Source organism: Lethenteron reissneri, unplaced genomic scaffold (assembly GCF_015708825.2).
Source record: "Lethenteron reissneri isolate LAM-NWPU_2019-01 unplaced genomic scaffold, ASM1570882v1 scaffold_1638, whole genome shotgun sequence".
NCBI lineage: Eukaryota > Metazoa > Chordata > Hyperoartia > Petromyzontiformes > Petromyzontidae > Lethenteron > Lethenteron reissneri.
This window is the reverse complement of record NW_026891375.1, coordinates 1,660,449-1,686,667: the sequence shown is the minus strand read 5'-3', so window position 1 is coordinate 1,686,667 and position 26,219 is coordinate 1,660,449. Positions and strand designations below refer to the sequence as shown.

Sequence of the window (26,219 nt, the reverse complement as noted above, 5' to 3'; positions counted from 1 at the left end):
TCAACAGAAAAGCAACTTACAAAGAGGGAGTGGGGGGGAGGCGCCCCCCCCCCCCACCCCCCCATGGTTTTGCGTTAATAAAATTTTTAATCAAACCTAGGCGACGTCTTGTTAAAAACCAACAACAACAAATAAACAAACTCCACTTGTCGTCCCCCCCCCCCCCCCCGCAAATTAGAAGCACGCAAACCACATTTATAACAGATCTGTAAGAAAGAGAGAGAGAAAAACTAGAAACCCCAAAACCAAGAGACTCAACTCTACGAAATGCACTTGAAAGAGAACTGATCCCACCACCACCACCCAACGACTCAGGCCCTGGGGAGAGACTCTCACACTCGCCACCACCGGGGGATCGAGCAGCAGCAGCAATAGCCAACAGCAGCAGCAGCAATAGCCAACAGCAGCAGCAGCAATAGCCAACAGCAGCAGCAGCAATAGCCAACAGCAGCAGCAGCAATAGCCAACAGCAGCAGCAGCAATAGCCAACAGCAGCAGCAGCAATAGCCAACAGCAGCAGCAGCAATAGCCAACAGCAGCCACAGAGTGACCACGCCAGGCCCGACCTTGTGCCTGGCCTGGCAATGCCACGGAGTGAGCGCGCCAGGCCAGGTGCACTGTGAGGCTGTGGCTGGCTGGTGGTGGCCATGGGCTGACCGACTGAGATGCACATCTGCTGTACCACCCTCCCCCCTGCAACTGTGCCAACTCGCTGCAGCAGCAGCAGCAGCAATGGCACCCCATGCACGCACATGCACACCTACACCTCAAACTAAGATCACTGCTCCAAGGGGCCCCGCATGGCGGCTTCTCAGTAGCAATGATGATGCACTTGGGAGAGGGGAAATGGAGGATTGTGATGATGTTTCATGATAAACGCTTCGCAAGACCAAGAAGATGGCAGTGCCGAGAGCAAAGTGAACATCTGACCCCTGCTGGACACCTGTGAAACTACTGGACATCTGAAGTCTTCTGGACATCTTGTGACCCACCCCCCACTGGACACCATCTGTGACAAAGCTTCATATCTCAGGATAAAGATTCTGATGCTGAACCACACCCAGTATGGGTTCTCCCCTGCCTCTCACTGGGGGGGGTTTCAGGTGGGTAGTGTCAGAGGCGATGGGTGTCAGGGCACAGGGGTTTGTAGTGTGCTGCAGCGGGCGATTTCATTCCGTAACATCATTATATTATTATATTCCTGCGTACGCGCACAGATCACGAGGAGGCTGCAGTGTCCCCGTTCCCCCAAACCGTTGCAGATTTGCCAGGCACGGGAAACGACGAGAAAAATAAACCAACATCCCGCAATAACAATAATAACCGTGTTAAAAAAACCCCGACATTATACCTCTTTTTTACCGAGGTGTGGACACCCCCCCACCCCCCCTGGGGGAACAGGGGGGGGGGGTCAGATGGTGATCCATGACCCCCCCCTCCGCCTGAAGGGCGAGCGTGCCAGCAGGTTGGCGGATGAGCGGGCGAGCGGGAGAGCCAGCGAGAGGGTGAGTGAGCAAGAGGGTGAGCCGGCGGGTGAGCGAGCAAATGGGCGAGTGAGCAGGCAAGCAAGAGGGTGAGCCGGCGGGTGAGCCGGCGGGTGAGCCGGCGGGTGAGCGAGCAAATGGGTGAGTGAGCAGGCAAGCAAGAGGGTGAGCCGGCGGGTGAGCGAGCGAATGGGTGAGTGAGCAGGCAAACGAGAGGGTGAGTGAGCGAGTGAGCGAATGGGTGAGTGAGCGGGTGAGCGAGCGAATGGGTGAGTGAGCAGGCAAGCGAGAGGGTGAGTGAGCGGGTGAGCGAGCAAATGGGCGAGTGAGCAGGTGAGTGAGCAAATGGGTGAGTTGAGCGGGTGAGCGAGCGAATGGATGAGTGAGCAGGCGAGTGAGCAAATGGGTGAGTGAGCGGGCAAGCAAGAGGGTGAGTGAGCGGGCAAGCGAGAGGGTGAGCGAGCGAATGGGGTGAGTGAGCAGGCAAGCAAGAGGGTGAGTGAGCAGGTGAGCGAGCAAATGGGTGAGTGAGCGGGCAGCAAGAGGGTGATGGAGCAGGTGAGCGAGCAAATGGGTGAGTGAGCGGGCAAGCAAGAGGGTGAGTGAGCGGGTGAGCGAGCAATGGGTGAGTGAGCGGGCAAGCAAGAGGGTGAGTGAGCAGGTGAGCGAGCAAATGGGTGAGTGAGCGGGCAAGCAAGAGGGTGAGTGAGCGAGCAAATGGGTGAGTGAGCGGGCAAGCAAGAGGGTGAGTGAGCGGGCAAGCGATGCGAATGGGTGAGTGAGCGGCAAGCGAGAGGGTGAGTCGGCGGGTGAGTGAGCGGGCAAGCAAGAGGGTGAGTGAGCGGGCAAGCGAGAGGGTGAGCGAGCGAATGGGTGAGCGGGCAAGCAAGAGGGTGAGTGAGCGGGTGAGTGAGCGGGCAAGCAAGAGGGTGAGTGAGCGGGCAAGCGAGAGGGTGAGCCGGCGGGTGAGCGAGCGAATGGGTGAGCGGGCAAGCAAGAGGGTGAGTGAGCGGGTGAGTGAGCGGGCAAGCAAGAGGGTGAGTGAGCGGCGAGCGAATGTCTCCACCGCCCAAGTATTGGATGCTGCTTGATCCGATGCAAGAGCTCCGCCCCGCCCACCGCAGGACGCGGCGACTCAAAGAGAATCCTCCCAACTCCCCACCCCCCCCTCCCCCCGGGGACAGGCAATGTACAACAACGCAGGAACCAGAGGCTCCGTTAACTCTCTCGGCGCCCCGAGACGCGTGGGCGAGGTGAACGACAGACGAACAGAGACTGGGTGGGTGCTACGAAAGGGGGCGGGGGGCTCAGGGTAATTAGTAGTACAGCGTTCGCGACTTGCAGCCACTCGTACAGCTCCACACACGCAGCGGAATGCACACGTTGCTCACACGTGCACACACAGCTGCACACACACAAGACGCACACAGGCCCTTGTACACACACTGACAAACCGACCGGCTAATGTGTACGCACGCGAACTGCACGCACGCACACCCTCGCACGCACACCCTCGCGCGCACACCCTCACGCGCACGCACACACACGTACCCCAAACCCCCACTGTGCACCTTTGTGCTGTGTGTGTGTGCGTGCACACCCACAATGGCTGCTTGTGCTTCTGAGTGTTGTGCAGGGAGTGTGTGTGTCAGAGCATGCGGGCAGCCAGGAGTGTGTGTCTACATGTGGGTGTGGGTGCGTGTGGGTATGGGTGGGTATGGGTGGGTATGGGTGGGTATGGGTGGGTATGGGTATGAATGAGTGTCTGCGTGCGAGTATGAGTGTGTGTGCGAGTATGAGTGTATGTGAGTGTGTGTGCGAGTATGAGTGTGTGGCCTGCATGTGTGCGAGTATGGGTAACAGTGTGTGTGCGCATGTGCCACCGCCTGTGCTAGCGATTGTTCTTGATGGCATCCTTGGCTGCCAGGATGAGGGGAGTAAGGCTGGCCAGGGGCTTGGCCAGCTTCAAAAATGGATGCTGCACACAGACACGCGCGCACAACACACACACGCACATTAATACACCAATATCAACACCCGCCCTTCGCCACTAATTGACGGTGATGGCACCACGGGGCATGTGCCAGGCTAGGTGCGGACTGTCCTTCCAATCCTACAGGAACCTGTCCTGTGGTCCATTAATACACATACACACCTTCATAATATACAGACATGAATACACAGACACATACACATAAACAGACAAAGATCCCCCGTATAGCCTTAACATTCTGTTGGGGCAAGTGCTGTTAGCGAGCACCTATGAAGGCTGGCACGGCACACGAGGGGGTGGGTGGTCAGCACCACGCCCGGCCGCCTTTGTCTCCCCTAGTGCCGATGTTTACTGCACACCGCACCAGGTACTCAGTTGAGGCTGAGGACACCTAGAGGAGGCCTGGTCCCGGTTCAGAAAGTCGTCACCGGTGTTGGTGGTGGCCGTGAGCGGGAATCGAACTCGGGTCTCTGCCCGGGTTCGTAGCACAGCGCTAACCACTGCCCCACCGCTCCCCGCCCCCCACAAGACGAAGGCAAAGACCCCCCCCCCCAATATAGCCTCTAACAGGCTGTTGGGGCAAGTGCTGTTAGCGATTATCAGCAACTATGAAGGCCGGCACTGTGGCACACGAGGGGTTTGTGGTTAAACCCCACACCACGGTCAACCTTTGTTGTTTAACCTTGCACACAAACCCCACCGGGCAACTGATTTGAGGCCGAGTGGACCTAGGGGAGGCCCCGGCGTCACCTGCAGGAGGTCGCGCGCAGAGCCGCGCTGGTCGACGTCCATCTCCAAGCAGCGGTTGAGGAAATCGCGGAACACGGGACTCAGCTTCTCCGGATTCTGGAGCTCTGGGGTGCCGTTGGTGGCGATGAGATACAGGGCCTACACGGCACGGCACGGACACGGCACAAAGGTCACCGCCTCTCGTAGCCTTCAACGAGACGGTCGGTGGGGGGTGCCGGCGCCTGTGAAGGCCGCCACGGCGCACGTGGGGGATGTGGGTGGGACGGCGTCACGCGCCCGGCCGCCTTTGTCTCTCCTCCCGCCGCCTGTGCTGATTATGTTTACACACGCACAGCGCTGGGTACACGTTCACCGCTCGCCCGCCCACCAACCCAGCCTCCCACCCACTCACCCACCCACCCAGTCTCCCACCCACTCACCAATCCACTCACCCACCAACCCAGCCTCTCACCCACCCACCAACCCAGCCACCCACCAACCCAGCCTCCCACCCACTCACCCACCCACCCACCATCCCAGCCACCCACTAACCCAGCCTCTCACCCACTCACCCACCCGCCCACCCGCCCGCACCCGCCCACCCACTCAGCCATCCTGAGCAGGTTCTCATTGAGGTATGGCGGCTCCCCCTCCACCATCTCGCTCGCCCACGCGCCCGCCTCACCCACGCGCCCGCTCGCCCCACCCACTCACCCTGAGCGGGTTCTCGTTGAGGTAGGGCGGCTCCCCCTCCACCATCTCGATGGCCATGATGCCCAGGCTCCAGACGTCCACCTTGGGCCCGTAGGCCTTGCGTGTCACCACCTCGGGCGCCATCCAGTAGGGGGTGCCCACCATGGTGCTACGCTTGCTCTGCTCCGGAGAGATCTGGGCGCAGAAGCCAAAGTCCGCTGCGGTGGGGGGTGGAGGAGATTTGGGGGGGCAGACACGGGGTGGAGGGGGGAGAGACACGAGGGGGGGGGGGTGAGTTCACTGCTGGCAGCCAGCGGAGGCAGAGTGGTTGGTGGGGAGGCGGCAGGGTGGTTGGTGGGGAGGCGGCAGGGTGGTTGGTGGGGAGGCGGCAGTGTGGTTGGTGGGGAGGCGGCAGGGTGGTTGGTGGGGAGGCGGCAGGGTGGTTGGTGGGGAGGCGGCAGGGTGGTTGGTGGGGAGGCGGCAGGGTGGTTGGTGGGGAGGCGGCAGGGTGGTTGGTGGGGAGGCGGCAGGGTGGTTGGTGGGGAGGCGGCAGGGTGGTTGGTGGGGAGGCGGCAGGGTGGTTGGTGGGGAGGTCTCCGTGTCCCACCAACCTCTCCTGGCCATGGGCCCTCCGTGTTCCTCCACCCCACGCCCCCATGGCTCCGTATCTCTGAGGAGCTATGCTCATCGTGTCCCCGTGTCCCCATGTCTCCGTGTCCCTATGTGCCTTGAGTCTCCCCGTGTCTCCCCGCATCTCCCCATGCGTCCCCGTGTCTCCCCGTGCGTCCCCGTGTCTCCCCGCGTCTCCCCGCGTCTCCCCGCGTCTCCCCATGTCTCCCCATGTCTCCCCGTGCGTCCCCGTGTCTCCCCGCATCTACCCGTGCGTCCCCGTGTCTCCCCATGTGTCCCCGTGGTTCCCCGTGGTTCCCCATGTCTCCCCGTGTCTCCCCGTGCGTCTCCGTGCGTCCCCGTGTGTGTCCCTCCCACCCCCGGGTCTCACTGAGTTTGACGGAGCCGTCCATGCCCAGCAGGACGTTGTCGCTCTTGATGTCCCTGTGGATGACGTGGTTGGCGTGCAGGAACTCCAGCGCCTGTAAGCACTGCACGTCGGCACACAAACGGAGGTGCCCCAGCACCACCCACGTGGCCTTTAGCGGACTGCCGGGACGAGCCGTGCTGGCGAGCAGCAGTACCAGCAGTAGCAGCAGCAGTAGCAGCAGTAGTAGCAGCAGCAGCAGTAGCAGCAGCAGTAGCAGCAGCAATAGCAGCAGCAATAGCAGCAGCAGTAGTAGTAGCAGCAGTAGCAGCAGTAGCAGCAGTAGCAGCAGCAGTAGTAGCAGCAGTATCAGTAGCAGCAGCAGCAGTAGTAGCAGCAGCAGCAGTAGTAGCAGCAGCAGTAGCAGCAGTAGCAGCAGCAATAGCAGCAGCAGTAGTAGTAGCAGCAGTAGCAGCAGTAGCAGCAGCAGCAGTAGCAGCAGCAGTAGTAGCAGCAGTATCAGTAGCAGCAGCAGTAGTAGCAGCAGTATCAGTAGCAGCAGCAGCAGTAGTAGCAGCAGCAGTAGTAGCAGCAGCAGCAGCAGTAGCAGCAGCAGTAGCAGCAGTAGGCCAGAGTGGTCTTGGTGCAGGCGAGTTGGGGGGGTGTGAGTGGGGGGGGCGAGTGGGGGGGGGTGTGGGGGGGTGTGGGTGGGGGGGGGTGAGTGGGTGGGTGTGGGTGGGGGGTGTGGGTGGGGGGGGCGAGTGTGGGGGCGTGGGTGGGGGGGGGTGTGAGTGGGTGGGTGGGGGTGTGGGTGGGTGGGGGTGTGGGTGGGGGGGGTGAGTGGGTGGGTGGGGGGGTGTGTGCGAGTGGGTGAGTGGGTGGGTGTGGGTGGGGGGACGAGTGGGTGGGGGTGAGTGAGGGGGGCGAGTGGGGCCGGTGGGTGTGGTTGGGTGGCCGGGGGGGGTGAGAGCGTCACCTCACGACACACGGCTGCGATCTGCCCCTCGTCCATGCACGTCTCCGTGACGACGTCGGTGAGCGAGCCACCCGCCAGGTACTCCATCACCACCCACAGCTCCTCGCCCACCAGGTAGCTGGGGGGTTACCCACCGTGACAGTCGCTCAACGCCACCACCACCACCACCACCACAACCACCACGGTAACCACGGTGACAGTCGCTCAACGCCACCACCACCACAACCACCACGGTAACCACGGTCACAGTCGCTCAACGCCACCACCACTACAACCATCACGGTAACCACGGTCACAGTCGCTCAACGCCACCACCACTACAACCATCACGGTAACCACGGTCACAGTCGCTCACAACACCACCACCACAACCACCACGGTAACCACGGAACCAGTCGCTCACAACACCACCACCACAACCACCACAACCACCACACCCACGGCTCCTCACCCACCACGGTACCAGTCACAATGCCGCCACCACCACCACACCCACAACAACCGCTGCACAACAACGACAACCGCAACGCAAGTGCCGCTTGCGATTGGCCAGCCATGGCGGAGACCCGGAATCCGATGAGCTGTGAAGTGATTGGTTTCCCTTTCCGGCTCACCTGTCCAGGTAGTTGACGACGTTGGGGTTTTTGTTGGCGCGCATCACCAGGATCTCGTTGATGATCAGCTCCTTCTTGGGCTGCTGCTGCAGGTTCATCTGCTTGATCGCCACCTGGCCGAGCGGGAAAAGGCAAAGGAGATAAAAAGGTCCCTCCCCCAACCTCGTGAGCCAGCGGCGATTCTCCCACGCCACCCTCCCCCCCCCCGTGACGAACCGGGGGATAGAAAACTACGAGAAAACTACAGCGGGTCATCGATCATCCGGCACCGCGCAATTATATCCGGGCAGCTTCCAACGTTATCCGGCTGCGGTCCCGGGCCGATCCGGCGGTCCCGCCGGAAACCTCCCCAAAGGCTGTAAACCCATCACCTTGTGAGCATGGCTCCGCTTGAGTTCAGTGTTAAATATCACATACACTACATGATACACTACACACAACTTAGTGACAATAACGCACGCGGATACATCGCCGCATGATGCGGAGTCTTCGAGATTGGAGCGGTAAGCACGGTACAGTCAAGTAGAGATATTTGTGTTTGTCTACTTCTGTTTATTTGTAGCTATATCATTCGGTAAACAATTTTAAAAACACTAACAACGCACGGGGGAGACACGGGGACGCACGGGGACGCACGGGGAGACACGGGGAGACACGGGGAGGCACGGGGAGGCACGGGGAGGCACGGGGAGGCACGGGGACACACGGGGACACACGGGGACACACGGGGACACACGGGGACACACGGGGACACACGGGGACACACGGGGACACACGGGGACACACGGGGAGGCACGGGGAGGCACGGGGAGGCACGGGGAGGCACAGGGACGCACGGGGAGACACGGGGAGACACGGGGAGGCACGGGGAGACACGGGGAGGCACGGGGAGGCACGGGGACACACGGGGAGACACGGGGAGACACGGGGAGACACGGGGAGACACGGGGAGACACGGGGAGACACGGGGAGACACGGGGAGACACGGGGAGACACGGGGAGGCACGGGGAGACACGGGGAGACACGGGGAGACACGGGGAGACACGGGGAGGCACGGGGAGACACGGGGAGGCACGGGGAGACACGCGAAGACACGGGGAGACACGGGGAGACACGGGGAGACACGGGGAGACACGGGGAGACACGGGGAGGCACGGGGAGACACGGAGATACGGTGAGGAGGGAACCGGAGAACCCGGGGACAATTCCACGCGACAACGGGGAGAGAGAAACCGCAAACTCCGAATACACAGACACAGAACACACGGAAACACAGCATACACGGACACACAGAGACTGTGAACACAGAATACACGGACACACACACGGACACACACACAGAATACACAGAACACACGGACACACACACAGAATACACACACAGAATACACGGACACACACACAGAACACACGGACACACAGGAGCAGCAGGTTAAGAAGTCTTGTCTCACCTCCTGTCCCGTAGACACGTCACACGCTGTGTAGACCGTCCCCGATGCACTGCACACAGAAAACAAAATACCCCGTGCAGCTCACACGGACTGTTGGGGGTCAAGTGCTATTAGCGAGCAGCTGCACAACGATTCAACGATGTTCCATCTTGCCAGATCAGGCCCACTCAGCTGTGTAGCTCAACAACGTGGCGGATATCACCATCACCACCATCGCGTGCAAGTTCATAGCAGTGGCCAAACACTCGAGGCGCGTGGTGACGTCGGATGTAAATGCGGGAGGACCCGGAGAGAGAGACGCAGACAGCAGACAGCAGCAGCAGACAGCAGCAGCAGACAGCAGCAGCAGCAGACAGCAGCAGCAGACAGCAGCAGCAGACAGCAGCAGCAGACAGCAGCAGCAGACAGCAGCAGCAGACAGCAGACAGCAGCAGCAGACAGCAGCAGCAGACAGCAGCAGCAGACAGCAGACAGCAGCAGCAGACAGCAGCAGCAGACAGCAGCAGCAGACAGCAGACAGCAGCAGCAGACAGCAGACAGCAGCAGCAGACAGCAGCAGACAGCAGCAGCAGACAGCAGCAGCAGACAGCAGCAGCAGACAGCAGCAGCAGACAGCAGCAGCAGCAGCAACAGCAGCAGCAGACAGCAGCAGCAGACAGCAGCAGCGGACAGCAGCAGCAGACAGCAGCAGACAGCAGCAGCAGCAGACAGCAGCAGCAGACAGCAGCAGCAGACAGCAGCAGACAGCAGCAGCAGACAGCAGCAGCAGACAGCAGCAGCAGACAGCAGACAGCAGCAGCAGACAGCAGCAGCAGACAGCAGCAGCAGACAGCAGCAGCAGACAGCAGCAGCAGACAGCAGACAGCAGACAGCAGCAGCAGACAGCAGCAGCAGACAGCAGCAGCAGACAGCAGCAGCAGACAGCAGACAGCAGCAGCAGACAGCAGCAGCAGCAGCGGACAGCAGCAGCAGCAGGTTGGGGGGGTGAGCACCACACCCAGCCACCTTTGTCTCCCCAATTCCTGTTGTATGCACGTTGCACCCGGTACTCATTTCAGGCCGAGTCAACCTAGGGAAGGCTCAGGGCCTATTGTACGTGGGATAGGAGTAGGGGTTATGTAAAAGGGGATAGGGGGTAGTGGGGGTAGGGGCTATTGTAGAGGGGATAGTGGTCGGGGATGGGTGGTGGTAGGGGTTGTTTACTGACCCCTGTCCGATCTTCTCGAACCGTGCGTATTTCTTCTTGGGGTCCCCGACGCTCACTATGCTGCCTGTGCACACACACAGACACACAGCACACACAGACATCACACACAGCACACACAACCATCACACACAGCACACAGCACACACAAACATCACACACAAACACACAGCACACGCACACAGCACACACAGACATCACACACAGCACACAGCACACACAAACATCACACACAAACACACAGCACACGCACGCAGCACACACAGACATCACACACAGCACACACAGACATCACACACACGCACGCAGCACACACAAACATCACACACAAACACACAGCACATGCACACAGCACACACAGACATCACACACAGCACACACAGACATCACACACACGCACGCAGCACACACAAACATCACACACAAACACACAGCACATGCACACAGCACACACAGACATCACACACAGCACACACAGACATCACACACACGCACGCAGCACACACAAACATCACACACAAACACACAGCACATGCACACACAGACATCACACACAGCACACAGACATGCACACACAGCACACACGCACGCAGCACACACAGACATCACACACAGCACACGCAGCACACAGCACACACAGACATCACACACAGCACACAGACATGCACACACGCACGCAGCACACACAAACATCACACACAGCACACAAACATCACACAGCACACACAGCATACAGAAACACACACACGAACACACAGGCACATCACACACAGCACACACAAACATCAAACAGCACACGACACACACAGACCACATACACACCACACGCAAACACCACACGTACGTGGTGGTGTGTAGTGGTGCGGTGGTGGTGGTGTGATGGTGGTGGTGGTTGTGCTGTGTGTAGTGGTGGTGGTGGTGGTGGTTGTGCTGTGTGTAGTGGTGGTGGTGTGATGGTGGTGGTGGTTGTGCTGTGTGTAGTGGTGGTGGTGGTTGTGCTGTGTGTAGTGGTGGTGGTGTGATGGTGGTGGTGGTTGTGCTGTGTGTAGTGGTGGTGGTGGTGTGTAGTGGTGCGGTGGTGGTGTGATGGTGGTGGTGGTTGTGCTGTGTGTAGTGGTGGTGGTGGTGGTGGTTGTGCTGTGTGTAGTGGTGGTGGTGTGATGGTGGTGGTGGTTGTGCTGTGTGTAGTGGTGGTGGTGGTTGTGCTGTGTGTAGTGGTGGTGGTGTGATGGTGGTGGTGGGTTGTGCTGTGTGTAGTGGTGGTGGTGTGATGGTGGTGGTGGTTGTGCTGTGTGTAGTGGTGGTGGTGGTGGTGGTTGTGCTGTGTGTAGTGGTGGTGGTGGTGCGTGGTGGTGGTTGTGCTGTGTGTAGTGGTGGTGGTGGTGGTGGTTGTGCTGTGTGTGGTGCGGTGGTGTGATGGTGGTGGTGGTTGTGCTGTGTGTAGTGGTGGTGGTGGTGGTTGTGCTGTGTGTAGTGGTGGTGGTGGTGGGTGTGCTGTGTGTAGTGGTGGTGGTGGTGGTGGTTGTGCTGTGTGTAGTGGTGGTGGTGGTGGTGGTTGTGCTGTGTGTAGTGGTGGTGGTGGTGGTGGTTGTGCTGTGTGTGGGCGGTGGTGTGGTGGTGGTGGTGGTTGTGCTGTGTGTAGTGGTGGTGGTGGTGGTGGTTGTGCTGTGTGTAGTGGTGGTGGTGGTGGTGGTGGTTGTGCTGTGTGTGGTGTGGTGGTGTGGTGGTGGTGGTGGTGGTGGTGGTTGTGCTGTGTGTGGTGCGGTGGTGTGATGGTGGTGGTGGTTGTGCTGTGTGTAGTGGTGGTGGTGGTGGTGGTTGTGCTGTGTGTAGTGGGGGGTGGTGGTGGTTGGCTGTGTGTGTGCGGTGGTGGTGATGGTGGTGGTGGTTGTGCTGTGTGTAGTGGTGGTGGTGTGGTGGTTGTGCTGTGTGTAGTGGTGGTGGTGGTGGTGGTTGTGCTGTGTGTAGTGGTGGTGGTGGTGGTGGTTGTGCTGTGTGTAGTGGTGGTGGTGGTGGTGGTTGTGCTGTGTGTAGTGGGGTGGTGGTGGTGGTTGTGCTGTGTGTAGTGGTGGTGGTGGTGGTGGTGCTGTGTGTAGTGGTGGTGGTGGTGGTTGTGCTGTGTGTAGTGGTGGTGGTGGTTGTGCTGTGTGTAGTGGTGGTGGTGGTGGTGGTTGTGCTGTGTGTAGTGGTGGTGGTGGTTGTGCTGTGTGTAGTGGTGGTGGTGGTGGTGGTTGTGCTGTGTGTAGTGGTGGTGGTGGTTGTGCTGTGTGTGGTGCGGTGGTGTGGTGGTGGTGGTGGTTGTGCTGTGTGTAGTGGTGGTGGTGGTGGTGGTTGTGCTGTGTGTGGTGCGGGTGGTGTGATAGTGGTGGTGGTTGTGCTGTGTGTAGTGGTGGTGGTGGTGGTGGTTGTGCTGTGTGCAGTGGTGGTGGTGGTGGTTGTTGCTGTGTGTAGTGGTGGTGGTGGTGGTGGTTGTGCTGTGTGTGGTGGTGGTGGTGGTTGTGCTGTGTGTAGTGGTGGTGGTTGTGCTGGTGTGTAGTGGTGGTGGTTGTGCTGTGTGCAGTGGTGGTGGTGGTGGTTGTGCTGTGTGTAGTGGTGGTGGTGGTTGTGCTGTGTGTAGTGGTGGTGGTGGTGGTTGTGCTGTGTGTAGTGGTGGTGGTGGTGTAGCGTGCCGTGCGTGGTGGTGGTGGTTGTGCTGTGTGTAGTGGTGGTGGTGGTGGTGGTTGTGCTGTGTGTAGTGGTGGTGGTGGTGGTGGTGTAGCGTGCCGTGCGTGGTGGTGGTGGTTGTGCTGTGTGTAGTGGTGGTGGTGGTGGTGTAGCGTGCCGTGCGTGGTGGTGGTGGTTGTGCTGTGTGTAGTGGTGGTGGTGGTTGTGCTGTGTGTAGTGGTGGTGGTGGTTGTGCTGTGTGTAGTGGTGGTGGTGGTGGTGGTTGTGCTGTGTGTAGTGGTGGTGGCGTGATGGTGGTGGTGGTTGTGCTGTGTGTAGTGGTGGTGGTTGTGCTGTGTGTAGTGGTGGTGGTGTGATGGTGGTGGTGGTTGTGCTGTGTGTAGTGGTGGTGGTGGTTGTGCTGTGTGTGGTGCGGTGGTGGTGGTTGTGCTGTGTGTAGTGGTGTGGTGGTTGTGTGTGGTAGTGTGTGGTGTTGTGCTGTGTGTAGTGGTGGTGGTGGTTGTGCTGTGTGTAGTGTGGTGGTGGTGGTGGTTGTGCTGTGTGTATGGTGGTGGTGGTGGTGGGTGCTGTGTGTAGTGGTGGTGGTGGTGGTGGTTGTGCTGTGTGTGGTGGTGGTGGTGGTTGTGCTGTGTGTAGTGGTGGTGGTTGTGCGTGTGTGGTGGTGGTGGTGCGTGGTGGTGGTGGTGGTTGTGCTGTGTGTAGTGGTGGTGGTGGTGGTGGTTGTGCTGTGTGTGGTGTGGTGTGTGGTGGTGGTGTGGTTGTGCTGTGTGTAGTGGTGGTGGTGGTGGTGGTTGTGCTGTGTGTGGTGCGGTGGTGTGGTGGTGGTGGTGGTTGTGCTGTGTGTAGTGGTGGTGGTGGTGTAGTGGTGCGTGGTGGTGGTGTGATGGTGGTGGTGGTTGTGCTGTGTGTAGTGGTGGTGGTGGTTGTGCTGTGTGTAGTGGTGGTGGTGGTTGTGCTGTGTGTGGTGGTGGTGGTGTAGCGTGGTGGTGGTGGTGGTGGTGTAGCGTGGTGGTGGTGGTATAGCGTGGTGGTGGTGGTGTAGCGTGGTGGTGGTGGTTGTGCTGTGTGTAGTGGTGGTGGTGGTGGTTGTGCTGTGTGTAGTGGTGGTGGTGGTGGTGGTTGTGCTGTGTGTGGTGCGGTGGTGTGATGGTGGTGGTGGTTGTGCTGTGTGTAGTGGTGGTGGTGGTGGTTGTGCTGTGTGTAGTGGTGGTGGTGGTGGTGGTTGTGCTGTGTGTAGTGGTGGTGGTGGTGGTGGTTGTGCTGTGTGTAGTGGTGGTGGTGGTGGTGGTTGTGCTGTGTGTAGTGGTGGTGGTGGTGGTTGTGCTGTGTGTAGTGGTGGTGGTTGTGCTGTGTGTAGTGGTGGTGGTGGTGGTGGTTGTGCTGTGTGTAGTGGTGGTGGTTGTGCTGTGTGTAGTGGTGGTGGTGGTTGTGCTGTGTGTAGTGGTGGTGGTGGTTGTGCTGTGTGTAGTGGTGGTGGTGGTGGTTGTGCTGTGTGTAGTGGTGGTGGTTGTGCTGTGTGTAGTGGTGGTGGTGGTGGTTGTGCTGTGTGTAGTGGTGGTGGTGGTGGTGTGCTGTGTGTAGTGGTGGGTGGTGGTGGTGGTTGTGCTGTGTGTGGTGCGGTGGTGTGATGGTGGTGGTGGTTGTGCTGTGTGTAGTGGTGGTGGTGGTGGTGGTTGTGCTGTGTGTAGTGGTGGTGGCGGTGGTGGTTGTGCTGTGTGTAGTGGTGGTGGTGGTGGTGGTTGTGCTGTGTGTAGTGGTGGTGGTGGTGGTGGTTGTGCTGTGTGTAGTGGTGGTGGTGGTGGTGGTTGTGCTGTGTGTAGTGGTGGTGGTGGTGGTTGTGCTGTGTGTAGTGTTGGTGGTTGTGCTGTGTGTAGTGGTGGTGGTGGTTGTGCTGTGTGTAGTGGTGGTGGTGGTTGTGCTGTGTGTAGTGGTGGGGTGGTGGTGGTGTGCTGTGTGTAGTGGTGGTGGTGTTGTGCTGTGTGTAGTGGTGGTGGTTGTGCTGGTGTAGTGGTGGTGGTGGTGGTTGTGCTTGTGTAGTTGGGGTGGTGGTGGTTGTGCTGTGTGTAGTGGTGGTGGTGGTGGTTGTGCTGTGTGTAGTGGTGGGGTGGTTGTGCTGTTGTGTGGTGGTGGTGGTGGTTGTTGTGGTGGTGGTTGTGCTGTGTGTAGTGGGTGGTGGGGTGGTGGTTGTGCTGTGTAGTGGTGGTGGTGGTTGTGCTGTGTGTAGTGGTGTGGTGGTGGTTGTGCTGTGTGTAGTGGTGGGGTTGTGCTGTGTGTAGTGGTGTGTGGTGTTGTGCTGTGTAGTGGTGGTGGTGGTTGTGCTGTGTGTAGTGGTGTGGTGGTGGTGTTTGCTGTGTGTAGTGGTGGTGGTGGTGGTGGTTGTGCTGTGTGTAGTGGTGTGGTGGTGTGTGCGTGGTGGTGGTTGTGCTGTGTGTAGTGGTGGTTGTGCTGTTGTAGTGGTGGTTGTGCTGTGTGTAGTGGTGGTGGTTGTGCTGTGTGTAGTGGTGGTGGTTGTGCTGTGTAGTGGTGTGGTGGTGTGTGCTGTGTGTAGTGGTGGTGGTTGTGCTGTGTGTAGTGGTGGTGGTGTGCTGTGTGTAGTGGTGGTGGTTGTGCTGTGTGTGGTGGTGGTGGTGGTGGTGGTGGTTGTGCTGTGTGTAGTGGTGGTGGTGGCGTACGAAGCTTCTCAAGGATCTCGTCGTCCGAATCTTGGCCTTCTTCTTGCTCTTGTCGCCCGCGACGCCGCCGTCGGGCCCCGGCTTGTCGGCGGTCCCCTTGTGGGGGGTCCCCCCCGAGCCGGCCTCCCCGCCGTGGTGGGGTGGGGGGCCCCCCGGGGACGGGACCCCCCCTCCGACGCCGACGCCGTCCTTGGCCGGCTGGGGTGGCCGCAGGGGCTCGATGACGGAGCGCGTGTACATCTGCACGCAGCCGTCATCATCGCGTGGAGCAACCGTCATCGCGTGGAGCAGCCGTCATGGCGTGCGGGGTGTCAACCCGAGCAACCGTGGGGGAGACCCCCACGAGCGAAGGGGAGAAACACTCTCCCCACCCCCCCTCCCCCTGCACCGCCGTCTCCTGCGCCCCGTGACCGCGTCCGCATCTCGGTCGGTCAACCCGCGGCACCTGGGTCAGTCCCGTGACCCCCTCCTCCTCCTGCACGTAGTAGCCTGGCACGGCGGCCAGCCCGTACGGCACCTGGGGCCCGAAAGGCTTCGATGGCCTCAACGTGCACCTGGCCTGGCACAGGCGCCGTGGCGACGTCACCGTCACTCGGTGGCGAATGGCGCGGGGTGTTGGTGTTGGTGTGAGGAGGAGGCTCGTGAAGGACGCTGCTGCTGCTACTACTGGGCAGCTGGAGGCAGTCGCCTTCCAGCAACAGCAGAGGGCGGAGGAGCGACGCTCACAACAACGAGCGGAGGCGCCAGGCAGATAAACAGTGGGGGGTACAGCTGGTGGTGCATCTACCGGTCATCTCAGTCAGCCAACCCATGGCACCTGCAGGGTCTGTCCCGTGACCTGCTGTCAGCGAGGCTTCGACACTTCACGTAGCCGAAAAGTGCATCTGGCCTGGCACAGGTGCCGTGGCGACGTCACCGTCACTCGGTGGCGAATGGCGAGTATTGGTATGGGTGTGTCTCTATGGGTTGACACAGTGGGGGGGCACAGGTGGTGCGTCGGCCACTCATCTGTCAATCCACGGCACCCGGGTCTGTCCCATGACCTTCACGTGGCCTCAACGTGCACCTAGCCTGGCACAGGCGCTTGGTGGCGCTGGTTGTGGTGTGTTTGTGAGCGAGACGTACCGACTTGGTGTGCTCTGGTCTCGGAGCGACGATCGGAGGCGGCGAGGCGTCGTCGTCATCGTCATCCTCTTCGGCCTCCGCACACCCCACGTCCACCTTCGTCACCTGCACAAAGACAAAGGTTCCCCGTGTAGCCTCGACAGACTGTTGGGGCAAGTGCCGTTAGCGACCAGCGTCTACGAACGCCGGCACGGCACACGGGGGGGGGGGGGGGGGGGGGGGGCGGCCAACTTTGTTTCTCGCTCTCTCCCCAGTGACGACGTTTGCTACACGACGCGCACAGCTACTCGTTTAGGCCGAGTCGACCTAGGGGAGGCCCAGGACCGGTTCGGATAATCGCCATCGCACCCGTGTGGTGGTTGGTGGTGGTGGTGGCCGTGAGCGGGAATCGAACTCGAGTCGTGGCCAGGTTTGTAGGGCGGCGTAGCGCTCGCCGCCACAATCCAGCGCTCGCCGCACAGAGAGCCGTGCGTGCACGCGGGAGCCACGGGGATGATCGTCTTGTTGATGACGACGACGACGACGACGACGATGACGACACACAGCGTCGTCCCCGTCGGTACTAGCCACCCCTCGCCTTCTCACAAACGCCCAGAACCCACGGACCGACAGCGCTGGTCGCTGGTGAGCCGGGGCTACTTGCCATCGCCCAAGCTCTGCAGGCCTCGACGTATCAAGACGTTTACAGCCAACGGATGGATGTTCATACGCGATGCGGGTAGCATCGTGGCGGTTGTAAAGCTGCCGCTGCTGATGATGATGGTGATGACGCTGCTGCTGATGATGATTTTAGAGCTGTAGCAGCTGCTGATAATTTTATAGCTGTAGCAGCTGCTGATGATGATTTTATAGCTGTAGCAGCTGCTGATGATGATTTTATAGCTGTAGCAGCTGCTGATGATGATTTTATAGCTGTAGCAGCTGCTGATGATGATTTTAGAGCTGTAGCAGCTGCTGATGATGATTTTAGAGCTGTAGCAGCTGCTGATGATGATTTTAGAGCTGTAGCAGCTGCTGATGATGATTTTAGAGCTGTAGCAGCTGCTGATGATGATTTTAGAGCTGTAGCAGCTGCTACTGATGATGATTTTAGAGCTGTAGCAGCTGCTGCTGATGATGATTTTATAGCTGTCGCAGCAGCAGCTGCTGATGATGATTTTAGAGCTGTAGCAGCTGCTGATGATGATTTTATAGCTGTAGCAGCTGCTGATGATGATGATTTTATAGCTGTAGCAGCAGCTGCTGATGTTGATTTTATAGCTGTAGCAGCTGCTGATGATGATTTTATAGCTGTCGCAGCTGCTGATGATGATTTTATAGCTGTAGCAGCTGCTGCTGATGATGATTTCTCGCCGATGATGGTAAGACCCCTCTCACCTGTGCGGTTCCTGTGTAAGCTTCAACTTTTTCTGCGAAATAAAAACGAAAAACCGAATGTCATCGATGCGTCCGAACGTTCTTACAAACCACCATCGCCACCGCCAGGACTGCCACCGTCACCGCCACAAAGACAAATAGCCCCCGTGTAACCTTCACAGACCGTTGGGGCAAGTGCTGAGCGCGAGCAGCAGCTACGAATGCCGGCACGGTGGCACACGAGGGGCTGGGTGGGATGACAGCACCAGGCCCGGCAGCCTTTGTCTCCCCAGTGGCGATGTTTACCGCACGCCGCTACAGCGGGTACTCGTTTGAGGCTGAGTCGAACTAGGGGAGGCCCAGGACCGGTTGAGATCATCGCTATCCCTGGTGGTGGTGGTGGTGAGCGGGAGTCCAACTCGGGTGGCTGCCGAGTTCGTAGCACAGCACAGTGCTCACCGCTGCACCACCGCTCCTCATTGTCACCACGATAACCAACACCACCTTCACCACTATAACCACCACCACTGCTAGTGTCACCACTATAACCACCACTGCTAGTGTCACCACTATAACCACCACTGCTAGTGTCACCACTATAACCACCACTGCTAGTGTCACCACTATAACCACCACTGCTAGTGTCACCACTATAACCACCACCACCACTGCTACTGTCACCACTATAACCACCACCACCACTGCTACTGTCACCACTATAACCACCACCACCACTGCTAGTGTCACCACTATAACCACCACCACCACTGCCACCACAAACACATTCCTGCGGAGGGAGCTGGTAGGAACGTCGGGTTGCTCGGTCAATGGCCTGCAGGGTCAACGGCGGCGTGGTGTATTCCGCAAATATGCCCGACTGTGAGGGCGGGCACAAGCCGGCGTGAGTAGGTGAAACGTTGAGTTTTTATAAGGGCACCACGGGGTGACCAGCCCCTCCCCACCCAGCCCCACCCCTCCCACCCCCCACCCAGCCCCTCTCCACCCTCCCCAACCCATCCAGCCCCTCCCCACCCTTCCCACCCAGCCCCTCCCCTCTCCACCCAGCCCCACCCCTCCCACAATAATCCCCTGTGGGCTGGTGTAACCAGGAGGTTCCTACCAGTATAACCACCACCACCACTGTCACCACCACTGTCACCACTATAACCTCCACCACCACTGTCACCACCACTGTCACCACTATAACCACCACCACCACTGTCACCACCACTGTCACCACTATAACCACCACCACCACTGTCACCACCACTGTCACCACTATAACCACCACCACCACTGTCACCACCACTGTCACCACTATAACCACCACCACCACTGTCACCACCACTGTCACCACTATAACCTCCACCACCACTGTCACCACCACTGTCACCACTATAACCACCACCACTGCTCGTGTCACCACTATCACCTCCACCACCACCAGGACTGCCACCGCAAGCACCACAACGCTCCCAGCCTTGCCTCGACCACCAACTCGAGACACTCAACAACAACACACGCACGCAACAAAGGTGGCGGCCGCTTCTCAAACGTGAAGAAGCAAGACTCCGCTCCTCCGCGTGCACGGTGTCACGAGACCCGCCCCCCCGCCCTCACCGCGTCATTGGCGCTACACTCCCAGCCTTGCCTCGACCACTAAGCTCGCGGGCGTGCGGGGACGCGACGGGGCGCTCACCCAGGACGGGCGTGAAGCTCATGTACTTCTGGTTGACGCTCTCCTTGGAGTCGTAGAACTTGAGCACGTCCAGCACGGCCTGCGGGTTCTTCTTCTGCTCCGACTTGCTGATGTTGGACGTCGACAGGAGGCGCAGCCATTGCTCGGGCATCCCCTGCTCCCCGCAGACGCACGCACGGGCACGCACGCGTACAGTCGCACGGACACGCACGCGTACAGTCGCACGCACGGACACGCACGCGTACAGACGCACGCACGGACACGCACGCGTACAGACGCACGCACGGACACGCACGCGTACAGACGCACGCACGGACACGCACGCGTACAGTCGCACGCACGGACACGCACGCGTACAGACGCACGCACGGACACGCACGCGTACAGACGCACGCACGGACACGCACGCGTACAGACGCACGCACGGACACGCACGCGTACAGACGCACGCACGGACACGCACGCGTACAGTCGCACGCACGGACACGCACGCGTACAGTCGCACGCACGGACACGCACGCGTACAGTCGCACGCACGGACACGCACGCGTACAGTCGCACGCACGGACACGCACGTGTACAGACGCACGCACGGACACGCACGCGTACAGTCGCACGCACGGACACGCACGCGTACAGATGCACGCACGGACACGCACGTGTACAGACGCACGCACGGACACGCACGCGTACAGTCGCACGCATGGACACGCACGTGTACAGACGCACGCACGGACACGCACGCGTACAGTCGCACGCACGGACACGCACGTGTACAGACGCACGCACGGACACGCACGCGTACAGTCGCACGCACGGACACGCACGTGTACAGACGCACGCACGGACACGCACGTGTACAGGCACACGCACGGGCACACACGGACACGCACACGCAGATGTACAGGCACGTACATCTGCAGGTACGTACAGGCACGCACGAGTACAGGCACGGACATACACGCCAGTACAGGCAGACACAGGCACGTGCACACCACATGCGGACATGCACGCACAGGCACGAGCGTACACACATGCAGGCACGCACGCGTACATGCATGTGTGCACACACGCACGTAGAGCAACGTGGTGGTGGTAAACGTGGTGGTGGTAAGTGTTGTGTTGGTGGTAAGGGTGGTGTAGGTGAGAGTTGTAGGGGTGGTGTTGGTGGTAAACGTGGTGGTGGTGAAGCGGCTGGCGGTGGTGGTGAGTGCGGTGGTGGTGAGTGCGGTGGTGGTGAGCGTGGTGGTGGTGAGCGCGGTGGTGGTGAGCGTGAAGGTGGTGAGCGTGGAGGTGGTGACCGCGGAGGTGGTGAGTGCGGTGGTGGTGAGTGCGGTGGTGGTGAGCGTGGAGGTGGTGAGTGTGGTGATGGTGAGTGCGGTGGTGAGATGGTGGTGAGTGCGGTGGTGGTGAGTGTGGTGATGGTAAGTGCGGTGGTGAGGTGGTGGTGAGTGCGGTGGTGGTGAGCGGTTACCGTGAACTCCCCCGTGACGGCATCAAAGCCGACGTGCACCGTGTGCTCAAAGTCGGAGGGCAGCGAAATCTCGGGGCGCTCCTTCTCTTTCTTCTTGTTGGCTACGCACACACACAGCGTCACACACACAGCGTCACACACACACAGCCTTACACACACACACAGCGTCACACACACAGCGTCACACACACACAGCGTCACACACACACAGCGTCACACACACAGCGCCTTACACACACACACAGCGTCACACACAACAGCGTCACACACACAGCGTCAACACACAGCGTCACACACACACACAGCGTCACACACACACACAGCGTCACACACACAGCGTCACACACACAGCGTCACACACACAGCGTCACACACACAGCGTCACACACACAGCGTCACACACACAGCGTCACACACACAGCGTCACACACACACACAGCATCACACACACACACAGCGTCACACACACAGCGTCACACACACAGCGTCACACACAGCGTCACACACACAGCGTCACACACACAGCGTCACACACACAGCGTCACACACACACACACAGCGTCACACACACAGCGTCACACACACAGCGTCACACACACACACAGCGTCACACACACACACAGCGTCACACACACACAGCGTCACACACACAGGTCACACACAGCGTCGCACACACACACAGCGTCGCACAACACACACAGCGTCGCACACACACACAGCGTCGCACACACACACAGCGTCGCACACACACACACAGCGTCACACACACACACACAGCGTCACCACACCACACAGCGTCACACACCCACACAGCGTCACACACACAGCGTCACACACCCACACAGCGTCACACACACACACAGCGTCACACACACACAGCGTCACACACACAGCGTCACACACACAGCGTCACACACACAGCGTCACACACACACACAGCGTCACACACACACACAGCGTCACACACACACACAGCGTCACACACACACACAGCGTCACACACACACAGCGTCACACACACAGCGTCACACACACAGCGACACAAACACACACCCAGCGTCACACACACACACACAGCGTCACAAACACACACAGCGTCACACACACACACAGCGACACACACACACAGCGTCACACACACAGCGTCACACACACACACACAGCGTCACACACACACAGCGTCACACACACACACAGCGTCACACACACACACAGCGTCACACACACACACAGCGTCACACACACACACAGGGTCACACACACAGCGTCACACACACACACAGCGTCACACACACAGCGACACACAGCGTCACACACCCACACACACAGCGTCTCACACACACACACAGCGACACACACAGCGTCACACACACAGCGTCGCACACACACACACAGCGACACACACACAGCGTCACAAACACACACACAGCGTCACACACACAGCAACACACACAGCGACACACAGCGTCACACACCCACACACACACACAGCGTCACACACCCACACACACAGCGTCTCGCACACACAGCGACACACACAGCGACACACACAGCGTCACACACACAGCGTCGCACACACACACACAGCGTCACACACACACAGCGACACAAACACACACACAGCGTCACACACACAGCAACACACACAGCGACACACAGCGTCACACACCCACACACACACACAGCGTCACACACCCACACACACAGCGTCACACACACAGCGACACACACAGCGTCGCACACACAGCGTCGCACACACACAGCGTCACACACACACAGCGACACACACACAGCGTCACAAACACACACACAGCGTCACACACACAGCAACACACACAGCGACACACAGCGTCACACACCCACACACACAGCGTCTCACACACACACACACAGCGACACACACAGCGTCACACACACAGCGTCGCACACACACACACAGCGTCACACACCCACACACACACACAGCGTCACACACAGCGTCACACACACACACACACAGCGTCACACACACACAGCGTCACACACACACAGCGTCACACACACACAGCGTCGCACACACAGCGTCGCACACACACACACAGCGTCACACACCCACACACACACAGCGTCACACACACACAGCGTCACACACACACAGCGTCACACACACACAGCGTCACACACACACAGCGTCACACACACAGAGTCACACACACACAGCGTCGCACACACACACACAGCGGCACACACCCACACACACAGCGTCACACACACACAGCATCACACACACACACACAGCATCACACACACACACACAGCGTCACACACACAGCGTCACACACACACAGCGTCGCACACACAGCGTCGCACACACACACACAGCGTCACACACCCACACACACAGCGTCACACACACACAGCGTCACACACACACAGCGTCACACACACACAGCGTCACACACACACAGCGTCACACACACACAGCGTCGCACACACACACACAGCGTCACACACCCACACACACACACAGCGTCACACACACACAGCGTCACACACACACAGCGTCACACACACAGCGTCGCACACACACACACACAGCGACACACACAGCGACACACACACACAGCGTCACACACACACTGCGTCACACACACACAGCGTCACACACACAGCGTCACACACACAGCGTCACACACACAGCGTCGCACACACAGCGTCACACACCCACACACAGACACAGCATCGCACACACAGCGTCGCACACACACACACAGCGTCACACACACACAGCGTCACACACACACAGCGTCACACACACACAGCGTCACACACACAGCGACACACACAGCGTCACAAACACACACACAGCGTCACACACACAGCGACACACAGCGTCACACACCCACACACACACACAGCATCACACACCCACACACACAGCGTCACACACACACAGCGTCACACACACACACAGCGTCACACACACACACACACACAGCGACACACACACAGCGTCACACACACAGCAACACATACAGCGACACACAGCGTCACACACCCACACACAGCGTCACACACACACACAGCGACACACACAGCGTCGCACACAGCGTCGCACACACAGCGTCACACACACAGCGTCGCACACACACAGCGTCACACACACAGCATCACACACACAGCGTCACACCCACACACAGCGTCACACACACAGCGTCACACACACACAGCGTCACACACACAGCATCACACACACAGCGTCACACCCACACACACACACAGCGTCACACACACAGCGTCGCATACACACACACAGCGTCACACACACACAGCGTCACACACACAGCATCACACACACAGCGTCACACCCACACACACACACAGCGTCACACACACAGCGTCGCACACACACACACAGCGTCACACACCCACACACACACACAGCATCGCACACACAGCGTCACACACCCACACACACACACAGCATCGCACACACATAGCGTCACACACACACACACAGCGTCACACACACAGCAACACACACAGCGTCACACACACAGCAACACACACAGCGACACACAGCGTCACACACACACAGCGTCACACACACACAGCGTCACACACCCACACAGCGTCACACACACACAGCGTCACACACACACAGCGTCACACACACACAGCGTCACACACACACAGCGTCACACACACACAGCGTCACACACACACAGCGTCACACACACACAGCGTCACACACACACAGCGACCACCACACACAGCGTCACACACACACAGCGTCACACACACACAGCGTCACACACACACAGCGTCACACACACACAGCGTCACACACACACAGCGTCACACACACACAGCGTCACACACACACAGCGTCACACACACAGCGTCACACACACACAGCGTCACACACACACAGCGTCACACACACACAGCGTCACACACACAGCGTCACACACACACAGCCCAACAGCGTCACACACACACAGCGTCACACACACAGCGTCACACCCCCCCCCCCCCCACTCCCCACTCACGCCGGTCCCCGAAGATGGAGCCGAGGACGCGCGATTTGGACTTCTTCCTCGTCGGGGGCGCGAGGGCAGCGGCTTGGAGCCATGGTGCGGCGCCGGCGCCTCCTTGCTGCCCAAGATGGTGCTCGTCATGCGCATCGCGGCGCCGGCGGCTTGTCTCCGCTCCCCGTTGTCCGACATCCTTCACACGCGCCTGCAGGGGCACGCGTGTGCGTACGTGTGTGTACGTGTGTGTGTAGTGTGTGTACGTGTGTGTGTGTGTGCGTGAGTGTAGGTGTGTGTGTGTGTGTACGTGTACGTGTGTGTGTGTGTACGTGTGTGTGTGTGCGTGTGCGTGAGTGTAGGTGTGTGTGTGTGTACGTGTGTGTGTGTACGTGTGTGTACGTGTGTGTGCGTGTGTGTGTACGTGTGTGTGTGCGTGTGTGCGTGCGTGTACGTGTGTGTGTGTACGTGTGTGTGTGTGTACGTGTGTGTGTGTGCGTGTGCGTGCGTGTGCGTGTGCGTGAGTGTAGGTGTGTGTGTGGGTGTACGTGTGGGTGTACGTGTGGGTGTGCGTGTGTGTGTGCGTGTGTGTACGTGTGTGTGCGTGAGTGCAGGTGTACGCAAGTGTGTGCGTGTGTGTGCGTGTGTGTGTGCGTGTGTGTGTGCGTGTGTGTGTGCGTGAGTGTAGGTGTACGCACGTGTGTGCGTGTATGTGCGTGTGTATGCACGGGTGTGTGTGTGTGTATCACACACAGGCACAAAGACAAAGATTCCCCCAAACGTGTTAGCTACCTGCGAGTAGCAGCGATGAAGGCCGACGCGCACTCGCACTGTGACAGACAAAACAAAGACAAAGATCCCCGTGTAGCCTGAACAGACTGTTGGGGCAAGTGCTGTCATCAAGCAGCACCTACGGAGGCCGGCACGGCACACGAGTGACAGACACACACACACAGTGACACACACACAGTGACAGACACACAGTGACACACACAGTGACACACACACAGTGACAGAGACACACAGTGACAAAGACAAAGATCCCCCGTATAGCCTTAACAGACTGTAGGGGCAAGTGCTGTTAGCGAGCACCTATGA

At 59.3% G+C, this 26,219-nt stretch overlaps 1 protein-coding gene across 1 annotated transcript; it reads right to left on the bottom strand.

Annotated features, from left to right (window-relative positions):
• Window positions 1-2,287: 2,287 nt before the first annotated feature.
• On the bottom strand, window positions 2,288-25,206 carry LOC133362933 (serine/threonine-protein kinase PAK 3-like). Its single transcript, XM_061581915.1, is given in 15 exon segments — window positions 2,288-3,462; window positions 4,228-4,365; window positions 4,921-5,117; window positions 5,900-5,999; window positions 6,852-6,969; window positions 7,466-7,578; window positions 8,918-8,966; window positions 10,125-10,188; window positions 15,458-15,487; window positions 15,490-15,697; window positions 16,583-16,687; window positions 17,960-17,991; window positions 19,638-19,791; window positions 21,112-21,212; window positions 25,143-25,206. Coding segments are annotated over 13 exon segments (1,392 nt in total). The 5' UTR covers window positions 19,789-19,791; window positions 21,112-21,212; window positions 25,143-25,206; the 3' UTR covers window positions 2,288-3,375.
• Between the last annotated feature and the right edge of the window lie 1,013 nt (window positions 25,207-26,219).